Consider the following 17,344-nt stretch of genomic DNA (forward strand, 5'->3'; position numbering starts at 1 on the left):
TCTCTCTCTCTCTCTCTCTCTCTCTCTCTCTCTCTCTCAAATAAATAAAACAATTAAAAAAAGAAAGTTGCCTGCTGGCCATGGTGATACACATGTGCAAACCCAGCACTAGGAAGGCAGAGGAACAGAGTCTGGCAGACTGAGTTTGAGACCAGACTGGGCTATATAAGTGAGTTTAGGGCCAGTCTGAACTGAATAGCAAAATCCTGACTTTAAAAAAAAAGGAATTTTCTCTGTAGTAGCATAACTCCAATGTTATCTTGGCAAATTTCTCTTCTTGTCCCAAAGGATATTTTATGCTATAAACAAGAATAAAGCAAGGGTGCCCCTTAAATGTTGCCTTAACTAAGTTTTAGGCTGAAGAGGTAAAGTGGTATTTACCTGGGGCTGTAGTGCAACAGTAAAGCCTCCCATTACTGGAAAAGTTCTAGGTTCTATCCCCCAGAAGATGCCCCCTAAAAGAATCTTCTCAAAATATCAAGTTCAAGAAAACAAACATGATCCATCAATTTTAGAACTCAAACTCCTCACAATAATCTCATTTGTTCACTTTTTTGTTTGTTCTGGATTACGTATGTAAAAACATAAAGGCATATTAAAACTTCTTGTTACTTTAATGTTAATGTAAACTTGGCTGGGGGTGTGGCTGTGGTAAATAAAGAGCACTAACAGACCTGAGGTCTACACAAAGCAAAACTACAGAATACTTAAACGTTAATAAGTAAGTCATCTGTAACTATTATATTTAGTACAAGAGTAATATTCCACCACCTTGTGCATGTAGGTCTCAGAACTGGGTAAAAAAGTTCATTGAAAGACTTTTGTCAGTTAGCCAGACAGCGCAGAGGACTAAAGCGTTTGCTTAGGCAGATGTAAGGACTGGGACTCTATCCCCAGGTTGCCTAGTCGAGCCCAGGCGACCTGCCCCAGGGAACGCACTGAGACAGCAGACTGAGACTGGACTTGCGCCTGTAATTCCAGCGTTTAGGAGGCTGAAAACATGAGAATCACTACGAGTCCAATGTACCTGATGAAACCCTGTAGACCCTGTACCAAATACATTTTTTAAAAAAAGGACTTCTGCCTTTTCTAATTGCGTTCTTTATAAAAGACACTGAAGATGGACTGTCAATTAATTAAAAGAATTCCTAAAGTGTCAAAAACACTTTCTGCGAAAATGTCTTATTCCACTGAGGGCAAATTTCTACAACTGCTATGATTGTGGATAAACCTGTATTATAGATTATAAGAGCCAACTAAACAGGATTACAAACCCAAAAGAAAAATGTAATCCACGTTAACACTGCTCAAGAGCCCTTCTGGAGTTACAAACAGCAACATCAAGCATAGCTCATCAAAGTAAATCAACTTCGTAAGGGAGTCCAAACACTACGGTTCAAAGCATCCAAAGCCCTGCAGCGGCATATTCACGTATTTAACTCACGGGGGCGGGGGGATGGTCAACCCGAGCAGCGCTCTCCACCTAGAGACCCACGAGTATTCCTAAGGAACAAGTGGTTGGAAGAGCTGGGCAGGGCAGAAGTGAGGCGGCCAATCAGAGTACGGCTTACAAATGCGGCCCAGACACACGGCGAAGAGAGCGCACCGCTGAGTGGCTGGCGGACGCACCCCGCCCCCGTAGGCGGCCGCACCTGGAGACCCACCCAGGCCGCGGCAGCAGCGCCCCCTTCTCCGCCCCCTGCCGCCCCCCGGCCGTTTCCTGCCAAAACAAACCCAGACGCCAACCCGCAAAAAAATAAAAATGAAAATAAACACACACACACAAACGAAACTCCGAGCGTGGTGGGATTGGAGGGGGTCCTTGCCCACTCCGGGCGCGGCCGCACTGTGCGTGCCCGGAGGGGCGAGGGCAGGGGCGGCGCGCGGGGACGCGGGCGGGGACGCGTCCGGTGCTCACCAATTCCTCGTAGCTCCTGCTGTGCTCGTTGCCCTCCCAGTCCAGCCTCTTCGGCAACAGCTGGAAAGACACGACACGCGCGCCAGTGACCACCGAGCCGGCGCGGGGAAACGGGCGGGGGTCGCGAGTGGGGGTTCGGGGGACGCGGGGGGACGCGGGGACAGACCTGGTACTGCTCCAGCTCTTGCACCAGCACCTGTGGAGAGACGCACGCTCAGAGCTGCGGCCGCCAGCCGGGCCCCGCGCCCCCGCCCCGGCCCAGCCCGCGCCCCCCGCAGCAGGACACTCACCTGGGCGGCTCTGCGACACGGGCCGGCCGATAGGTACCGGGCGATGAGAAAGTAGAGTTCTGCGGGAAGGAGAGAATTGGGTCAAGACCGACGGGAGGGGACAAGAGGACATGACGGGCCCGCTGCTGGGGGCGGCGAGGCCCCGGCTTACCCGACTCGATAAGGGGAACCGGGCGTCGGGCGGGCGACGGCTCCGCCATGGCCGGGCGCAGAGGCGGGAGCGGGAGAGAGCGAGCGGGGCGTGTAGGCCGCGCCGAGGCCTGAGCTGGCCGGCGTCCCCTCTCCTCAGGCGCGCGCCGCCGCCGCCATGCCGTGCGCGCCGCCTGCGCGCGACGCCTCCGCAGGGGAGGGCGGAGTAGTCCTTCCACAGGAATGCAAAGTAGTCCCTCCACAGGGCTGCTAAGCGATACTCCCCGCCTGGAAAAGTGGGGTACCCCGCTGTGTCCCACGCCCCGAGAAGGACGAGGCGGGGGCTCGAGAATCCGGGCCGGGAGGAGACGACGGCACAAGCCTGGGGGGGGGGGAATCTGCGGACGGATCCCTGCACGCGGTGAAGCGGCTCGGCCTTTGTGCGGCGGCGGCGGCCGCCCAGCTGCCGGCGGGTGGCGGGGACGGAGGTCGAGCTGCGGCCGGGCGGGGGCGGGGGCGGGGGCGGGGCCCGCGAGGGGAGGGGCCCACCGGCGGCAGATGGACTGGCGGACCCTGGCGGGACGTGAGTGGGACTGGTGTGGACGCCTCTTGGCCAGGTGCTTTGAAAAGGACGGCGTTCAGGTGGTCACCGGAGCCAGGGCTGCAGCCCCTGCAAGAGGCCGCCTAACCGCTGGCGGCCGCGCTGTGCACACTAAGGAGAGCAGCTCGGACCGGCGGCCGGGAGTAGGGAGGGACCCGCCAGCCCCGCGGAGGACCCTAGGTGCGGGGACCCACGGATACCTGCCCTGCAGCGCTGCGCAAGGGAAAGACCGAACCGCAGTCCCGCCACCCCACGGCATGTCCCTGCCGCTGCGAGAAAGATCCCCGTCTCCTCCGAGGGCAGTGTCTTGGCGGGATTCAGCAAGGGACAGGCCGCATCAGGCCCCGGGGAACAGGGTCCGTGCCAAGAACGAGTAGGATGTGTCACCAGGGCTTCTTGGGAGAAGATAGGATTTGAGGTGGGATTGTAGAAAAGGACCAGAATGTTCGCAGGTTCGTTGCGCTGGGCTTGTGGCCTCACGGGATTCGATCCAGCAGCGCAGCCCTGTTCAGTGCCCTAAGCACTGCTCTGAGGACTAAAGACCGCTGCCCTGTTGGAGAATGGAAAACGTGTGGGTTTCTTGGAAGGGAAAGGTCACAGTGGCCGGACTCCCGTATGAGCTTTTCCTGTCTCCATGATGAGCCGCGTGACTTTGACTAGATCACCCCCTCCAGTGACTGTCTACCTCAGGGTTATGAAGACTGAATGACAGGTGACCTGTGCTATCTAGTAGGCACACATCCAAGCTCATTTTCATTATTTACACCAAAGAGTGGAAATTCTAGTATGCACCATACAGTAATATTTGGGCTAGTGCTGTTTCAGCAAGGACGACCAAGAGGTGAGATAAAGAGATGAATAAACCACAGCTTTGCCATCAAACGACTTTATTTAGCGCTGGATGTGGCAGTACATACTCATGATCCCAGCCATTTAGGATGTTAAGGCAGGAGGATCAGAAATGGAGGTCAGCCAGGAGAATTGACCCATACCTTGGCCCAAAAGGGGCAGGGATTGAGAGAGTGCAGCTCAATCCAATTTCCAGTCCTCCTCACAAAAGAAACTGGTGTATTAAGGGAAAACATGAAAAGATTTAGACAGGTAGAAGGGAGATCAATTTGCATGAAAGGGAAATGATAGGAAAATTTGGGTTATCCACACTAGTGTGTGGAGAAGGATCTCAGGCATAAGATAGATGGCCAATAATATTTCCTGTTTAAATACTATTTAAACAGAATTTCATATGACTATCTAGTAGGTTTGGCAGGTTTTAGTTGAACAGTAGGTTTTAGTTGAGCAGGACCAATAAATCACAAGTTGAAATTGGAAACAAGTGGGTTCTAAACCAGGAAGGATGACTGGAGATAGTTGAGAGTAGAAGTCAGGAAAAACACACAGTGTAGACCCTTTAAATAGGAACAGAATGAAGATGTGTTAAAGCAATAGTTATAAGGTTGGAGCTGGGCAACCTTGGTGCACACCTGTAATCCCAGCACTTGGGAGGCTGAGGCAGGAGGATAGATTTAAAGTTGAGGCTAAAAAAAAAAAAAATTTAAAATTAAAAAAAATAAATAAATAAAGTTGAGGCTAACCTGAATCACAAAGCAAGACCCTGTCTCAAAAAACAAAACAACAAAAATGGGGAAGAATTTAAACTTCAAAGATTGACCGAAGAGCCATATTCATTTTGTCTTTTTTGTTGTTTTTGTTATTTGTCTTTTCGAACCAAGGTTTCAGTATGCAGTTTAGGCTGGCTTGAACTCACTTTGTAGCCCAGGCTGGCCTCCAACTCACAGTGATCCTCCTCTCTTAGCCTCCCCAGTGCTGAGATTATAGGCATAAATGCCCCACTCACTTTGCAACATTATAAAGTAAAAACCTCACTGAGAATAATAGTGGTGCAGACCTGCACTTGGGAGACAGAGGCAGGAGGATCCTTGCAAATTCAAGACCAGCCTGGGCTACAAAGTGAGCTCAAGGCCAGCCTAAACTGCATAGCTAGACCCTGTCTCAAAAAGACAATTACCCCAAAAAAATATGACAAGAATCTGCGCTGGTCACTACGTGGAATTACAGCTCTATGTGGGCAGCAGGTAACCAGACCTGATCGTGCAGGGAGCCTTTGTGAGTCCTGGTAGTCATTTCCCAGCTTATTGTGACACCATCACAAATACTCTTCTGACTTTTTTTTTTTAAGGTAGCATCTCATGATATAGTTCAGGCTGGCCTTGAACTCACTTCCTGGCTCAGCCTCAAGATTTTAAAAAGCAAGTGTGGTAGTTCACACCTGTAGAATAATCCCTGTTACTAAGGAGGCTGAGGTAGAAGAATTGGCCTGCCTCAAATCAGCAAATTCAAGGCTAATCTGAATGACACAGAACTGTCTCAAAAAAATTAAAAAATAAAAAACAATAGCTGATGGCAGGGAATGGAGAAGGCCTGTTGTTGTAGTTGAGTGCAAATGTTCTGGGTTCAGTCCCCCAGTAAAGAAAAGGGGAAAAAAGAAATTATGTAGAGATCAAAATTATCAAAAAGTTGCATGCTGACCAAAGGTAGGAGGGTGTGGGTGTGTGTGTCTGGCTAAGTGAATACTCTTCCACCATCACGGGAGCTGTGGTATTTTAGCCTTGGCAAACAAGGCTAAAATCCTCTTCTCAGAGCAGCCCTTAGGGCTTATTCACAGTGCAGGAGGGGGCCAGCACCCAATTCATGTGCCTGCCTGGCAGGCAGCTCTGCACCACCTGCAGTATATGCATGCTGTTCATCTGACAGCTTGGCATGGTCCCATCCAATGGTTCAAGCTGGTCAATGGGACAGTCTTGTATGTATTGCCAGTAGTTCAGGCCAGCTAGAACATTCTAACCTGCACTCTTCACTGTGACAAATGGAAACCCAGGATAGAGAAAGGCCTAGGGGCACATAGTTGGGAAGCAATAGCTAGGCTATAAAACCAGGTGAGATAGTAATTATTACCTTAGGCCAGACTCAGTGCAGCAGAATTCTTTCTCTTTTGCTATATTTCACAAAGGAAGGAAAGGGAGCCTGAAGAGTAGGAACACACAGTGTTACACAGCTAGCACATTATATCTGAAATGTAAAAATCCATGCAGAGTACATATTGACAACTCTTTGATTCAGCTATTGCCATATTTTGGAGAGGAAGGGTTGAGACTGGGTCTCACTATGTAGTTCTGGCTGGCCTTGAACTCACTATGTGCCCAGGCTGCCTTCAGACTTGGAGTGATCCTTCTACACTCAGCCTCCAGAAGATTGAGATGATAGCCATGTGCCACCATGCAAGGCAGTTATTCCCATATTAAGAATAACGAAACCGAGCCACAGTTTTAACAATTCACCTGAGGATAAAAGGGAAATGTTTTAATTTAAAAAGAAAAAATACAGTTGGGCATGACAGGCTACAACTGTCATCCTAGCACTCTGGGACACTGAGGCAGGAGGATCACACATAATGACCACATAAGAGAGTGTTCAATAGTGAGGATTAACTGGCTAGGTAAGCACAGTGTTAGAGCGCTTGCCTAGTGTGGCTCTGAGTTCAATCTCCAGGACTACAAAAAAAGAAAAAGACAGGTCAATCTTGACAGACTAAGACATGAGGTATAGAAATCTAAGTAGTGGAGATGCTACAAAGAAAATCAGCTGCACAATTTAAGGTCTAAGACTGTTCAGTGTATGTTCATGTAAGCTGAACTTCAAATCCATTCAGCAGCAACAGTGAGTAACAGGCATCACATAGGCATTCACACGGTGGATGATGTAGAGCACGGTGGATGATGCAGAGCAGCGCTTACCGCAAGACCAATCAGAGCGGAAAGTGGAAGGTGAGATCAAGCACACAAAAAAAGCCCGCTTTTTTTTTTTGTTTTTTTTTTTTGTCTTTTTGCTCACTAAGCAGTTCAGGCTGGCCTTGAGCTCACTTTGTAGCCCAGGCTGGACTCAAACTGGCAACAATCCTCCTACCTCAGCCTCCTAAGTGCTGGGATTATAGGCATGCACCCCTACACTTTTTTTTTTTTAAAGCCTGCATTTTTGTATTTTATCTTTTTTTGGGGGAGGAGGGTAGTACCAGGAATCAAACTCACACCTTGAGATCGCCAGTCAGGTACTGTGCCACTAAGCTATATCCCCAGCTGCATTTTTGAGACATGGTCTGACTATGTAATTCAGGCTGGCCTTAAACTCGAGGTAATGGGATTCCAAGGGTGTACCACCATGCCCAGCTGTTTGTTTGTTTGTTTGTTTGTTTGTTTTTCACGATGCTAGGGATGGAAGCCCAGACCTTACACATGCTAGGGAAGTGCTCTACCAGGAAGCTGTATCCCCAGCCCAGACCAAGGCTTTGTCAGAGGCTCAGTGAGGCCTCGGAGGTTAGCGGTTAGCGCCCATGAGGAATGCTGGGGTGGGTCCCAGGAATGTTGGGCAGATCCCTAGAGGTGGAAGCACAAGTGTCAACATCCTGACAACCTAACAACTACAAAGGACTTGGAAAGAATTCATAAAGGTGTCTGATCCTTGTTTCTGGTGCTGGCACTGGACTGGGGCACCCAGGTACACAAAGGCAGTAGTCACACCTGTACCACATGCCCAGGTATCTGCACTCAGTCAGGGCAGGTCTAACTCTTCCTTTCCACACTTGCTGCTGCCAGAACTTTCATTTCCCTGAGCCTGACCCAGCCTCTGCCCACTGCAGGCTCAGGTACAGGCCACCCTTGTTCCCATACTTACCACCTCTTCAACTTCTGCCTCTCCTTGGGACTGGCTCCTGTCTTTGTTTGTCCTCCACTTGCAGTCACTGGCCCAAGCCCCGTCCTTAATTTGAGCATTAGAAACAACATGGGCACTGGGTCCAGAATTCGTCTGCGTTTGGATGAAGGACTTCACTGGGTGAAGTCTTTTGACTTTAATAATCTTGTTGGGCTTTGCTTTGTTCTTTGAGACAGAATCTCACTTGTGGGTTTGTTTTGTTCTTGTTTTGTTTTGTTTTTCAGAACCTCATTGTAACCCAGGCCGACTCACAGTTGAATCAATCCTCCCGCCTCAGCCTCCAGAATGCTGGGAACACAGGCATGCACCACCATGCCTAGCTCTTGGCCTTGCTCTTAAAACTGCATGAAATTCCTGCTCCCCACTCTCCATGTTGCCCATGCCTGGGAACGTGAGCTGTGAACCAGCAGCTGGTCCTCTGGTTTCCAGAATTGTTAGATCAGAAGCTTAGCAGAAAGCAGGGATGGGGTGGGACCAGGCTTGGTTGCTCCACAAGGTATGCAGCTGCCACTCCCAAGGGCCACAGAGAGCTCTCTGCTTCCTCCTCTACCACCCCTGCTACAGGCCTGGGTTTCTCTTCCAGGTCAGATGGGAGGTTTGGGCAGGAGCCCAGGGCCTGTGCCCACCCTGTCACTCAGCTCCTCCAGAACTTGTTGCTGCCCCCTGGGACCCCCCACACCTCCCATACTCCACCCTCCTATGCACTTTTTCTCCCTCTGCTCTGTCTAGACACATCTAGTGTTCTGCTTCAAAGGAGTCATCCAGCCCCCTAAACTCCTTCCTTACAAAAGCTTCCTCACCTCCACCTCTGTTAATCTCTTTGAAAATCTGTAATCCTAACACTCAGGAGGCTGAGGCAGGAGGAGGATCTCAGTTGAGTTCAAAGCCAAGCCAGCCTGGGCTACATAAGAGAGTTCAAGGCCAGCCTGAACTGTATAGTGGAACCCTGTCTCAAACAAAGTTAAAGCCACCAAAGGTTTTCTGTATGACTTTGTGAGGAAATGGGGAAAAGATGATTTGAGCCACCAAAATCCAGGTTCTCCTGAGCCAACCTTGTCCTCCTGGAAGGACTCCAGTGAATGGCTCCTCACAGAAGGCCACGCAGAAGGACTCTAAGGCCTTCTACATGCCCACTCAGCCCACAGCCTGCTTCCTGCCACCTGGGCTCCTCAAGGGAAGAACCATTTCCTGCAGCCTGGCAGTCTCCAAGGAACAAGATCATAGCATCCCAGGAGTGGCCACGCGCAGGGGACAGGCAATGGCCCCACAGCTGGTGTGGCCTGGGGCAAGAAGAGGCCCAGCCCACCAATGTCAGGGCTCTGGCTGCCCCACATCTTTCTAGCTTCATGAAGGCAAAGCCAGTCCTCTCTATATAGGGCTTCACCCATGTGCAAGAAGAACTAGGCTTTGCATTGGGTAAGTGGGGCTCCTGTACTTTCCAACAGACTGGTGAGATGGCAGAAGCCAGTGTCACTGTCCAGCTAAACAGAGGCGTAAGAGACCAAAATTCAGCTGGGTGCGTTGCTGCATGCCTACAATCTCAGTGCTGTAGGAGGCTGACGCAGGAGGAATGCAAGCTCAAGCCCAGCCTGGGCAACTAAGTGACTTAGCAAAACTCTGTCTGTCTCAAAATTCAAGATAAAGGGCTGGAGATGCAACTCAGTAGGAAGGCAATCAATCAGTGAATAAGAACAGAATTCATACAGTGCTACCTAAGGTAGCTGCAAATTAACACAAAATAAATGCATTCATTGTAATTTTTGAGTGGATTAATCTCCCATAATAACAAAAGATGTAATTTCCTACAAGAAGCCTATAAGACAAGCTGTGCCAACGACTAACCCCAGGAAGGATAGGAGTTCCACACAATTTCATTTCCAAGCCTCACCAGAGAGCACATGACAATGGGAGAAAAATCTGTCCTTTGCACTAAGAAAACAACCCAAGAACTCTAGTTTCATGGCAAAAAATACACTATGTATATTTACCTTGAACCAGATAGTAATGCTTTCTACTTGGTGACTTCGAAATTACTAAAAGAGAAATTTTTCAGCATTCTTTTGTCTCCATAGAGTAATGACTAGCCCCCAACTGTTATTTACAATCTTTTTCACTTTTTAAATTTTGCTTTTTTAAAACATGGTCTCATTATGCAGTCCAAGCTAGTCTTCAATTCATGTTGGCCCTCCTGCCTCAGCCTCCCAAGTGCTGGGCTTATAGGCATGTGCCACCATACCTTTTTTTGTTTGTTTGTTTTTTGTTGTTTTTTTTTTTTTTTTGAGACAATCTCGCTATGCTGTTCAGCCTAGGCTTAAGTTCACTTTGTAGCCCAGGCAGGTCTCAAACTCACAAAAATCCTTTTGCCTCAACCTCCAGAGTGCTGAAGTTACAGGCGTGTGCCACCACGCCCGGTTTACAATCTTAAAATTTTTCAAGGATTTTAGCTGCATGATTATCTCAGGAAGATGGGGATGGATGGAGTGTAAGTATAAAGTTTCTTCAGTGGCAAACAACAGACACATAAACTTTGACAACTACATAAAGTAGGAGACGTGTTGTCCAACCACTTTTTCCCTGTCCAACTACTTCCTGAGCTTCCTAGGTTTCCTACAAGAACACCAGACTTTAGAATACACCATACACACCCAGCAAGGACTTCAGGGATAAGGTTTTTGTTCATTTGTGGAATATTTTTGGTCATTTTTCTGGAGTTCGCTTAGGCATGTGTGCATGCATGTAGGTTTTTTGGTTTTTTTTTTTTTTTTTTTTTTTTTTTTTTAATTTTTTGTTTTGTTTTTGTTTTTTTTTTTTTTTGTGGTACCGGGGATTGAACTTAGGACCTTGTACTTGTCAGGCAGGCGCTTATTCTACTGAGCTATCTCCCTGGCCCTATGCATGTGTATATTGATACAGGGTCTCTATATGTAGTTCAGGTTGGTTTTAAATTTACCATGTTGCTTGGGATGGCCTTGAACTCACAGCAATCGTACTGCCTTAGCCTCCTGAGTATTGGGATGACAAGTGTGTGCCATTACACCCAAATGGAGATAAAATTTCCACAGGAGGGCTGGGGAGATAGCTCAGTGGTCTAAGGGCCTGACTGGTAAGTGCAAGGACCCAGGTTTGATTCCAGGTACCTACCAAATGCTGTGCTGGCCCCGGAACCAGGAATGGTGGCACACATCTATAATCCCAGCACTCGGGAGGTTGAGACAGGAGGATCACTACGAGTCTGAGCTGCATAGCAAGACCCCGTACCAAAGAAAGAGCAAGTGAGTGAGCGAGTGAGCCAGAGAGAGAGACAGAGACAGAGACAGAGACAGAGACAGAGACAGAGAGAGAGACAGACAGAGACAGAGACAGAATTTCCACAAGAGTTTCTGGGAGGCAGAATGTATTCAATCCATAGCAAGCCCCAGCTGGAGATCACTGATCGCCCACCAACTAGAGGGGATAAGTAAATAGGAGTTTATTCATCAGAATGTTAACTAAGTGGCAGTGGGAATGAAAGTACAATATAAAGGACTCTCAGGGGGCCTGCGGGTTAGCTCAGTTGTTTAAGCACTTGTTCATGCAAATGCAGTCAGGTGCAGGATACTAAGGTTCCACCACCACCTCCACCGGAATTACCAGACCAGCCCTTAAGGCAGCCTGAGCCAGCCAAAACAAACAAACAAACAAACAAACAAACACAAAGAAAAACAAAAACAAAAAAGTCTCAAAAAATGACTCTCAAGTAAAAGAATTCTGCAAAAGCCAGACATAAAATAAGGTGTGTTAGGGCTGCAAATATAGTTCATGGGTAGAGCACTTGCTGAGAACCCAGAGCACCTAAGTGCTGGGCACAGTGGCATATTCCTGTGATCCTAGCCACTCTGGAGGCCGAGGCAGGAGGACTGCAAGTTCAATCCTAGACTGGGCAATTTAGTGAGACCCTGTCTTAAAATTTTAAAAGGCTGGTGATGTAGTTCAGGGCTAAAGTCCCAGGTTCAATCTTCTGGATTCTATTTATATTCTGTTCAAAAACCAGGCACTGGAAGCTGGAAGATGGCTATCCGTGACTGGTATGCTGGTATGCTGGTATGCTAGTATGAAGGACATGTCTGGGTTCTGGTAATGTTGGTTTTTAATCTGGGATGTATTCAGTAGTCAAAAGTTTATTGAACCCAGCCTTGCTACATAATAAGACCTTGTCTCAAAAATAAACAAATATATATATATATCAGTACAAGAGAAGATGAAATCTCAGTATGTGGATATATGGCATCAAGTTTTTGCTGTGCAGAAATGGATTCACTGGGCATGGTGGAACACACTTGTACCTACAGCTACTTAGGAGACTGAGACAGGAGGACTGCCAGTTCAGACCTGGCCTGAGCAATTTTTATTTATTTATTTATTTATTATTCATTTAGTAATTTAGCAAGACTCTATCTCACAATAAGAAAAGGGGGTTGGTGGCTCAGTGCAAGTGCCCTGGGTTCAACACCCTCTACAATAAAACAAAACACCAACATTTCAAAGGGCTAATGAAATTTATGTATTTAAACCAAAAGCACATCTTTTCAGCATCTTTTTTTTCTTCCAGCATCTAATTTAGTAGCAAGATCAAATGACTCAATAAGATTTAGTGCCTTGTATTCTAGACATGGTGGCTGGAAAATACAGTTTGCTTAGTTCTTGGGAATTCCCACAGATAATTTCACACACACTTTTCAATGGGATGGAGACATGGTGGCCCACTGGGATCCAGCCTCAGGGGCTCTGTGAGCACCAGCCTGGTGAGCTGACTGCATTCCTATGATTCTCTTGTCTTGTGGATTCTGATAAAGATAAGCCATGTAACCCCAACCGGGAGTCTGAAGTGAAGAGAGAACTGCACTTGGGGTTTCAACACAAAGAAGGTAGGGGGGGTCACTTCCAGCCCAAGCTTTTCTGTAGCTGTTATACTTCAGCAGGAGGCTCTGGAGCTCCTGACTCCTGGGCCAGTGCCACCAGGCTCTGTGACAAAGGGCAAGCAGCTCTTCCTGAAGCAGGACATACACACCCTCAAAGCCAGAGGAAGCCAGATGTCCTGACTCCAGCCAGTCTTTCTTCACTCCAGTTTGATTTACACATCCTCTACTTGGTGTCCTGCTCTGCCCAACTGCCCACCCTGCAGTCTCAGAAACAAAGACAAATCCCAGCACTAGGGAGGCTGAGGCAAGAGAATTGCTGAGAGTTCAAGGCCAGCCTATGTTACACAATGAGTTTAAGGCCAACAGAGTGAGACCCTGTGTCAAAAAAAAAAAAAAAGGAGCAGAAGGTAGAGGGGGAGGGGAAGGGAAGAGGAGGAGGAGGAAGAGGAGGAGGAGGAGGAGGAGGAGAAGAACAAGAAGAAGAAGCAAAAGAAGAAGAACAACAACAACAACAAGAAGAAGAAACAAGAAACAAGAAGAAGAAAGAAGAAAAGTAGGACAAATGGCCCCTGGAGGCACCAAACCCAGGAATCTGTTTTCAGGTTAAGCCCTGACAACTGATTGTAACCACCAATCAAAAACTATGAGTAAGCAGGGGGTGGCAGCATACACCTGTAATTCCAGTGGGAGGCTGAGGTAGGAGGATCAATGCAAGTTTGAAAGCAACCTGGGCCACAAAGTGAGCTCAAGGACAGCCTGAGTTGCATAGTGACACCCTGTCTCAAAAAGAAAAAACAAAACAAACAAACAAACAAACAAACAAAACCCTACAAATAATCAGGTCTAAATAACTTTGTGTATTTATTTAAATTTTGAGACAGAGTTTCACGGAGTCACCCAGGCTGGCCTCAGATTTGAGTCTGCATGCCTCAGGGTGCAGGGCTTACAGAGCCTAGACTACTCCAGGCTGATCACTCTTGTTTGAATAGCTTGGGGCCACAAGGGAGCCTACCTAGTTCAGAGACTATCATTAACTAAGAGGAGGTAGCAGGGTATCTCTTTTAGAGCCTGAAATGTTTAAAGTATGGATAAAATGGTTTCATATAATTTGACAAATAATAATTAGTGTTGTTATTGTGCGTGTGTGTGTGTGTGTGTGTGTGTGTGTGTGTGTGTTGCTAAGGAATCCAGATTGTCATGCATGTGAGACAAATGCTGTGCCACTGAATCACACCCTAGCCCACTTGACATATTATTCATTAAATTCCAAGAGTAGCCTTTAGGACCCTTTTGCTTCTTTGCTTCGTTTTTGTTTTTTGAGACAAGGTCTTGATATGTATAGCCCAGGCTAGTCTGGAGCTCATGGTGATCCCCTTGCCTCAGCCTCCCAGGTGCTGACACTACAGGCATGTGCCACCACATCTGGCTCAGATCTTAAAATCTTAAAGGTTGCTTCTGACACTATTTGTTTCCTACTAGGGCTCTAACAAACCACCACAAGTTAGTGGCTTTAAAAGAACAAAAGTTTGGGCTGGGCATGCTGATGCACAAATGTAATCCCAACAGTTGGGAAGCTGAGGCAGGAGGATCACTGCAAGTCTGAGGCCAACCTGAATTGAATAGTGACAGCCTGTCTCAAAAACAAACAAACCACCAAACCAGAAATTTATGCTTTTATAATTTGGAGGTGAAAAGTTCAAAACTGGGTTCGACCAAGTTATGATACAGTCAAGATTCAAGGCTGGCATAGGGCACAGACACAATCCTGGGCCCTCTTTTGCTGCTTGTTGAAAACATGAGCATTTTCTTCAGGGACAGCCAGGAACTTCTACACCATCTTTTCTATGAACACAGAGTTTTCCCTTAGGTCTACAAATGCCAGATGGGTGACTAAACCAGAGTAAAGTGGGCCCTCTGTCTTATGTCTTTGTTACTAGAGGACCTGGTCCTGTGCTTGGCTGACAGAACATCCTTGCAGCTTTCAGGCAGCTGCTAGGAGCTGCAGGCCAGGACTTGCCAGCCCTGATCCCAGGGGTTTTCTACATCATAGAAACCAAGGACACCAGCAAGAAGTCCTCAGGGACCTGCACCTGCACCCCTAGTCTCAGGCCTCAGCCAGAATCTGTGATCACCTATATTCCAGGAAAGGCGGAGGCACACAGGATGGACCGAGACCATTAGGAACAGTCCTTTCCACAGAACCAAGCTGTCCCCCAACCAGAGCTGTGGCCCTGGGTCTGGGAGGATGACCCCTTCCAGCGGGCTGGGCTCTACCCCGTGCCACAGCGATTCCTCTAGCATCTGAGCTGGAACATTTCCCGTCCTCCCTTGAATTTTCTCATTAGAGCTGTATCCCCTACATTCCAGCTTTCATTTTCATTTCCATTTCTGCCAGGCAAGGACCCAGTGCAGCCAGCGGCAGGCCCGGCTGGCCCGGAGAGGTGGGCAGCAGCAGGGCTGCGCTTCCCTCTCCTGCCCCCCGGGTCCTCAGGCCACTCGCTGTCACTGTGGCTCCTCCTGCAACTTTGAGGAGGGAGGCCGGGCTCTCTCCTCTTACAGAGGCTCTGAGATGATATCAGCCACCCAGATAGGCAAGAGAGCTTCACCTTGGGGCCCATAGCCACATCAGATCTGTAGTGAAACGTTATATACCTGTAAACAGGGATGGGATTAGGTTGGGGACATCTTTGGAGAGTCACTCTCATGACCACAGTTACCATAGAACTTTCCTTTTTCTCTTTTTAAAATACATTTTTATTGCCTTTTTCTCTCTCTCTTTCTTTCTTTCTTTCTTTCTTTCTTTCTTTCTTTCTTTCTTCTTTCTTTCTTTCTTTCTTTCTTTCTTTCTTTCTTTCTTTCTTTCTTTCCCCCCATACCTGGCATGATATATTTATAGAAAGGCATAAACATTTATTTCAATGAAATTTTCATCATTGAATTTAAAACTGCCATAGCAGGGCATGGTGGTGCACATCTCTAATCTAGCACTCTGGAGGCTGAGGCAGGAGGATCACTGAGAGTTTGAACCCAGCCTGGGGTATACAGTGAGACCCTGTCTCAAAAGAATAAATAAAGAAAATTTAAAAAAAATAAGAAATGTGGTAACAAGAATCTTAACATGCTCTTCCCACCAGTGTAACTACCTTGCTGACTTCTGTTTTTTAATAGACTATGCATGGGGTCTCACAGCATGCTCCCTCAATACCTTTTGTTCATTTTATTTTTTGCTTTGTTTTTGCTGCTGAAGCTTAAACCGAGGGCCTTTACACTGAACTACATCCCTAGCCCTTTTAAAATTTTGTTTTCAGGGGCCAGGGAGATGGCTCAGTGGAATATGCGCTTCCCTAGCAAGCGCAAGGGCCTGAGTTCAATCCCCAGTTCTGCAAAATAAATAAATTAAAATAAAATAAAATTTTGTTTTCAGACAGGATCTCACTAAATTGCCTAGTCTGGGATTTAACTTGTAGTCCTTCTGCCTCAAAAGAATTCAATGATTGTATCTTTATTTATTTATTTATTTATTTTGCAGTACCAGGGATTGAACTCAGGACCCTGCACTTGCCAGACAAGGGCTTATTCTACTGAGCTATCTCTCCTGGCCCTTCTATCTTTATTTTTTTAAAAAGAACTTTTTACAGAAAGGACCTACTCAGACATCTGAGTTTCATTTGGGGCTTCCCCTATTCTAGTCAGAGGGACACAATGGCTCTGTCTTATGAAACAGGACAGGGACAGTTCCTACACCCAGCCTAAGTCTGTGCTTGAACCGAAAACCTGTGAATGATGACTTCCACCGGAGCCTACCCCGCAGCAGCTGCATGAGGCACCAGTGGTTGCTGGTTGGCATCATTATCAGTAACAGCGAGGCAGGAAACCACCAGGGCCACCACACCTGGCTCGACATTTATAAAGTATTTCAAAATTCCAAACAAATGCAATGCCAAGTTTAGCAACAGAGCCCAACTGTTAGCTGGGCATGGTGGCACACACCTATAGTCCCAGCACTCAAGAGGCTGAGGCAGGAGGATCCTTTTGAGTTTAAGGCCAGCCTGAGCTGCATAGTAAGACCCTGCCTTAAAAAAATAAAATAAAAAGTGTTAACTGTTTTAGGAGCCAAGAGAAATCTTCTTTCCAGTGCTAATGATTGAATCCAGGGCCTTTGTGATGAGCTCCAACCCCAGCCAATTGCTTTTCTTTGTTTTTCTTTTTAATTCTGAAAAATGATTTTGCTAAACTGCTAAATGGCTCAGACTGGGCTTGAAATTTCAAATCTCTTGCCTCAGTCTCCCAGAGAGATCAGATTACCACCATGAGGGCATCTGCCACCATGGTCAGCTTCTGCTCAACATTTTATTTTGAATATTTTCAAGCCTACAGTACAGCTGAAAGAATGGTTCAAAAGAACTGGGTGTTGGGGCTGGGGAGATAACTCAGTAGAATAAGCACTTGCCTAGCAAGTGGAGGATCCTGAGTTCAATCTCCGGTTTCACAAAAACAAAATAAAACAACAACAACAACAAAAAAACTGGGCGTGATGGTGCATGCCTGTCATCCAGCCCTTCAAGGGGCTGAGGCAGGATGATTGCAAGTCCGAGAGCAGCTTGGGCAATTTAGCAAGATCTTGTTTCAAACTTTGAAAGAAAAATTTAAGAATTGTTGGGAATGTAGGTCAGTGCAAAAGCCCCAGGTTTAATTCCTAATCCCATCCCCCTATCCACAAATA

General features: G+C 47.3%; 1 protein-coding gene across 3 annotated transcripts in view; it reads right to left on the reverse strand.

Moving 5' to 3' along the window:
• Brwd1 (bromodomain and WD repeat domain containing 1) overlaps nucleotides 1-2,737 on the reverse strand; it is a 153,031-nt gene extending 150,294 nt beyond the window's left edge. For all 3 annotated transcript variants that reach the window (XM_004631770.2, XM_023716038.1, XM_023716036.1), the window contains exons 1-4: nucleotides 2,360-2,737; nucleotides 2,209-2,267; nucleotides 2,085-2,114; nucleotides 1,919-1,978 (exon numbers count right to left, since the gene is read on the reverse strand). In XM_004631770.2, the coding sequence (XP_004631827.1) occupies nucleotides 1,919-1,978; nucleotides 2,085-2,114; nucleotides 2,209-2,267; nucleotides 2,360-2,408 (198 nt within the window). In that variant the 5' untranslated portion in view covers nucleotides 2,409-2,737. The remainder of the gene's footprint in view (nucleotides 1-1,918; nucleotides 1,979-2,084; nucleotides 2,115-2,208; nucleotides 2,268-2,359) is intronic.
• Between the last annotated feature and the right edge of the window lie 14,607 nt (nucleotides 2,738-17,344).

Source organism: Octodon degus, unplaced genomic scaffold (genome assembly GCF_000260255.1).
Source record: "Octodon degus isolate 3935 unplaced genomic scaffold, OctDeg1.0 scaffold00045, whole genome shotgun sequence".
Classification (NCBI taxonomy): domain Eukaryota; kingdom Metazoa; phylum Chordata; class Mammalia; order Rodentia; family Octodontidae; genus Octodon; species Octodon degus.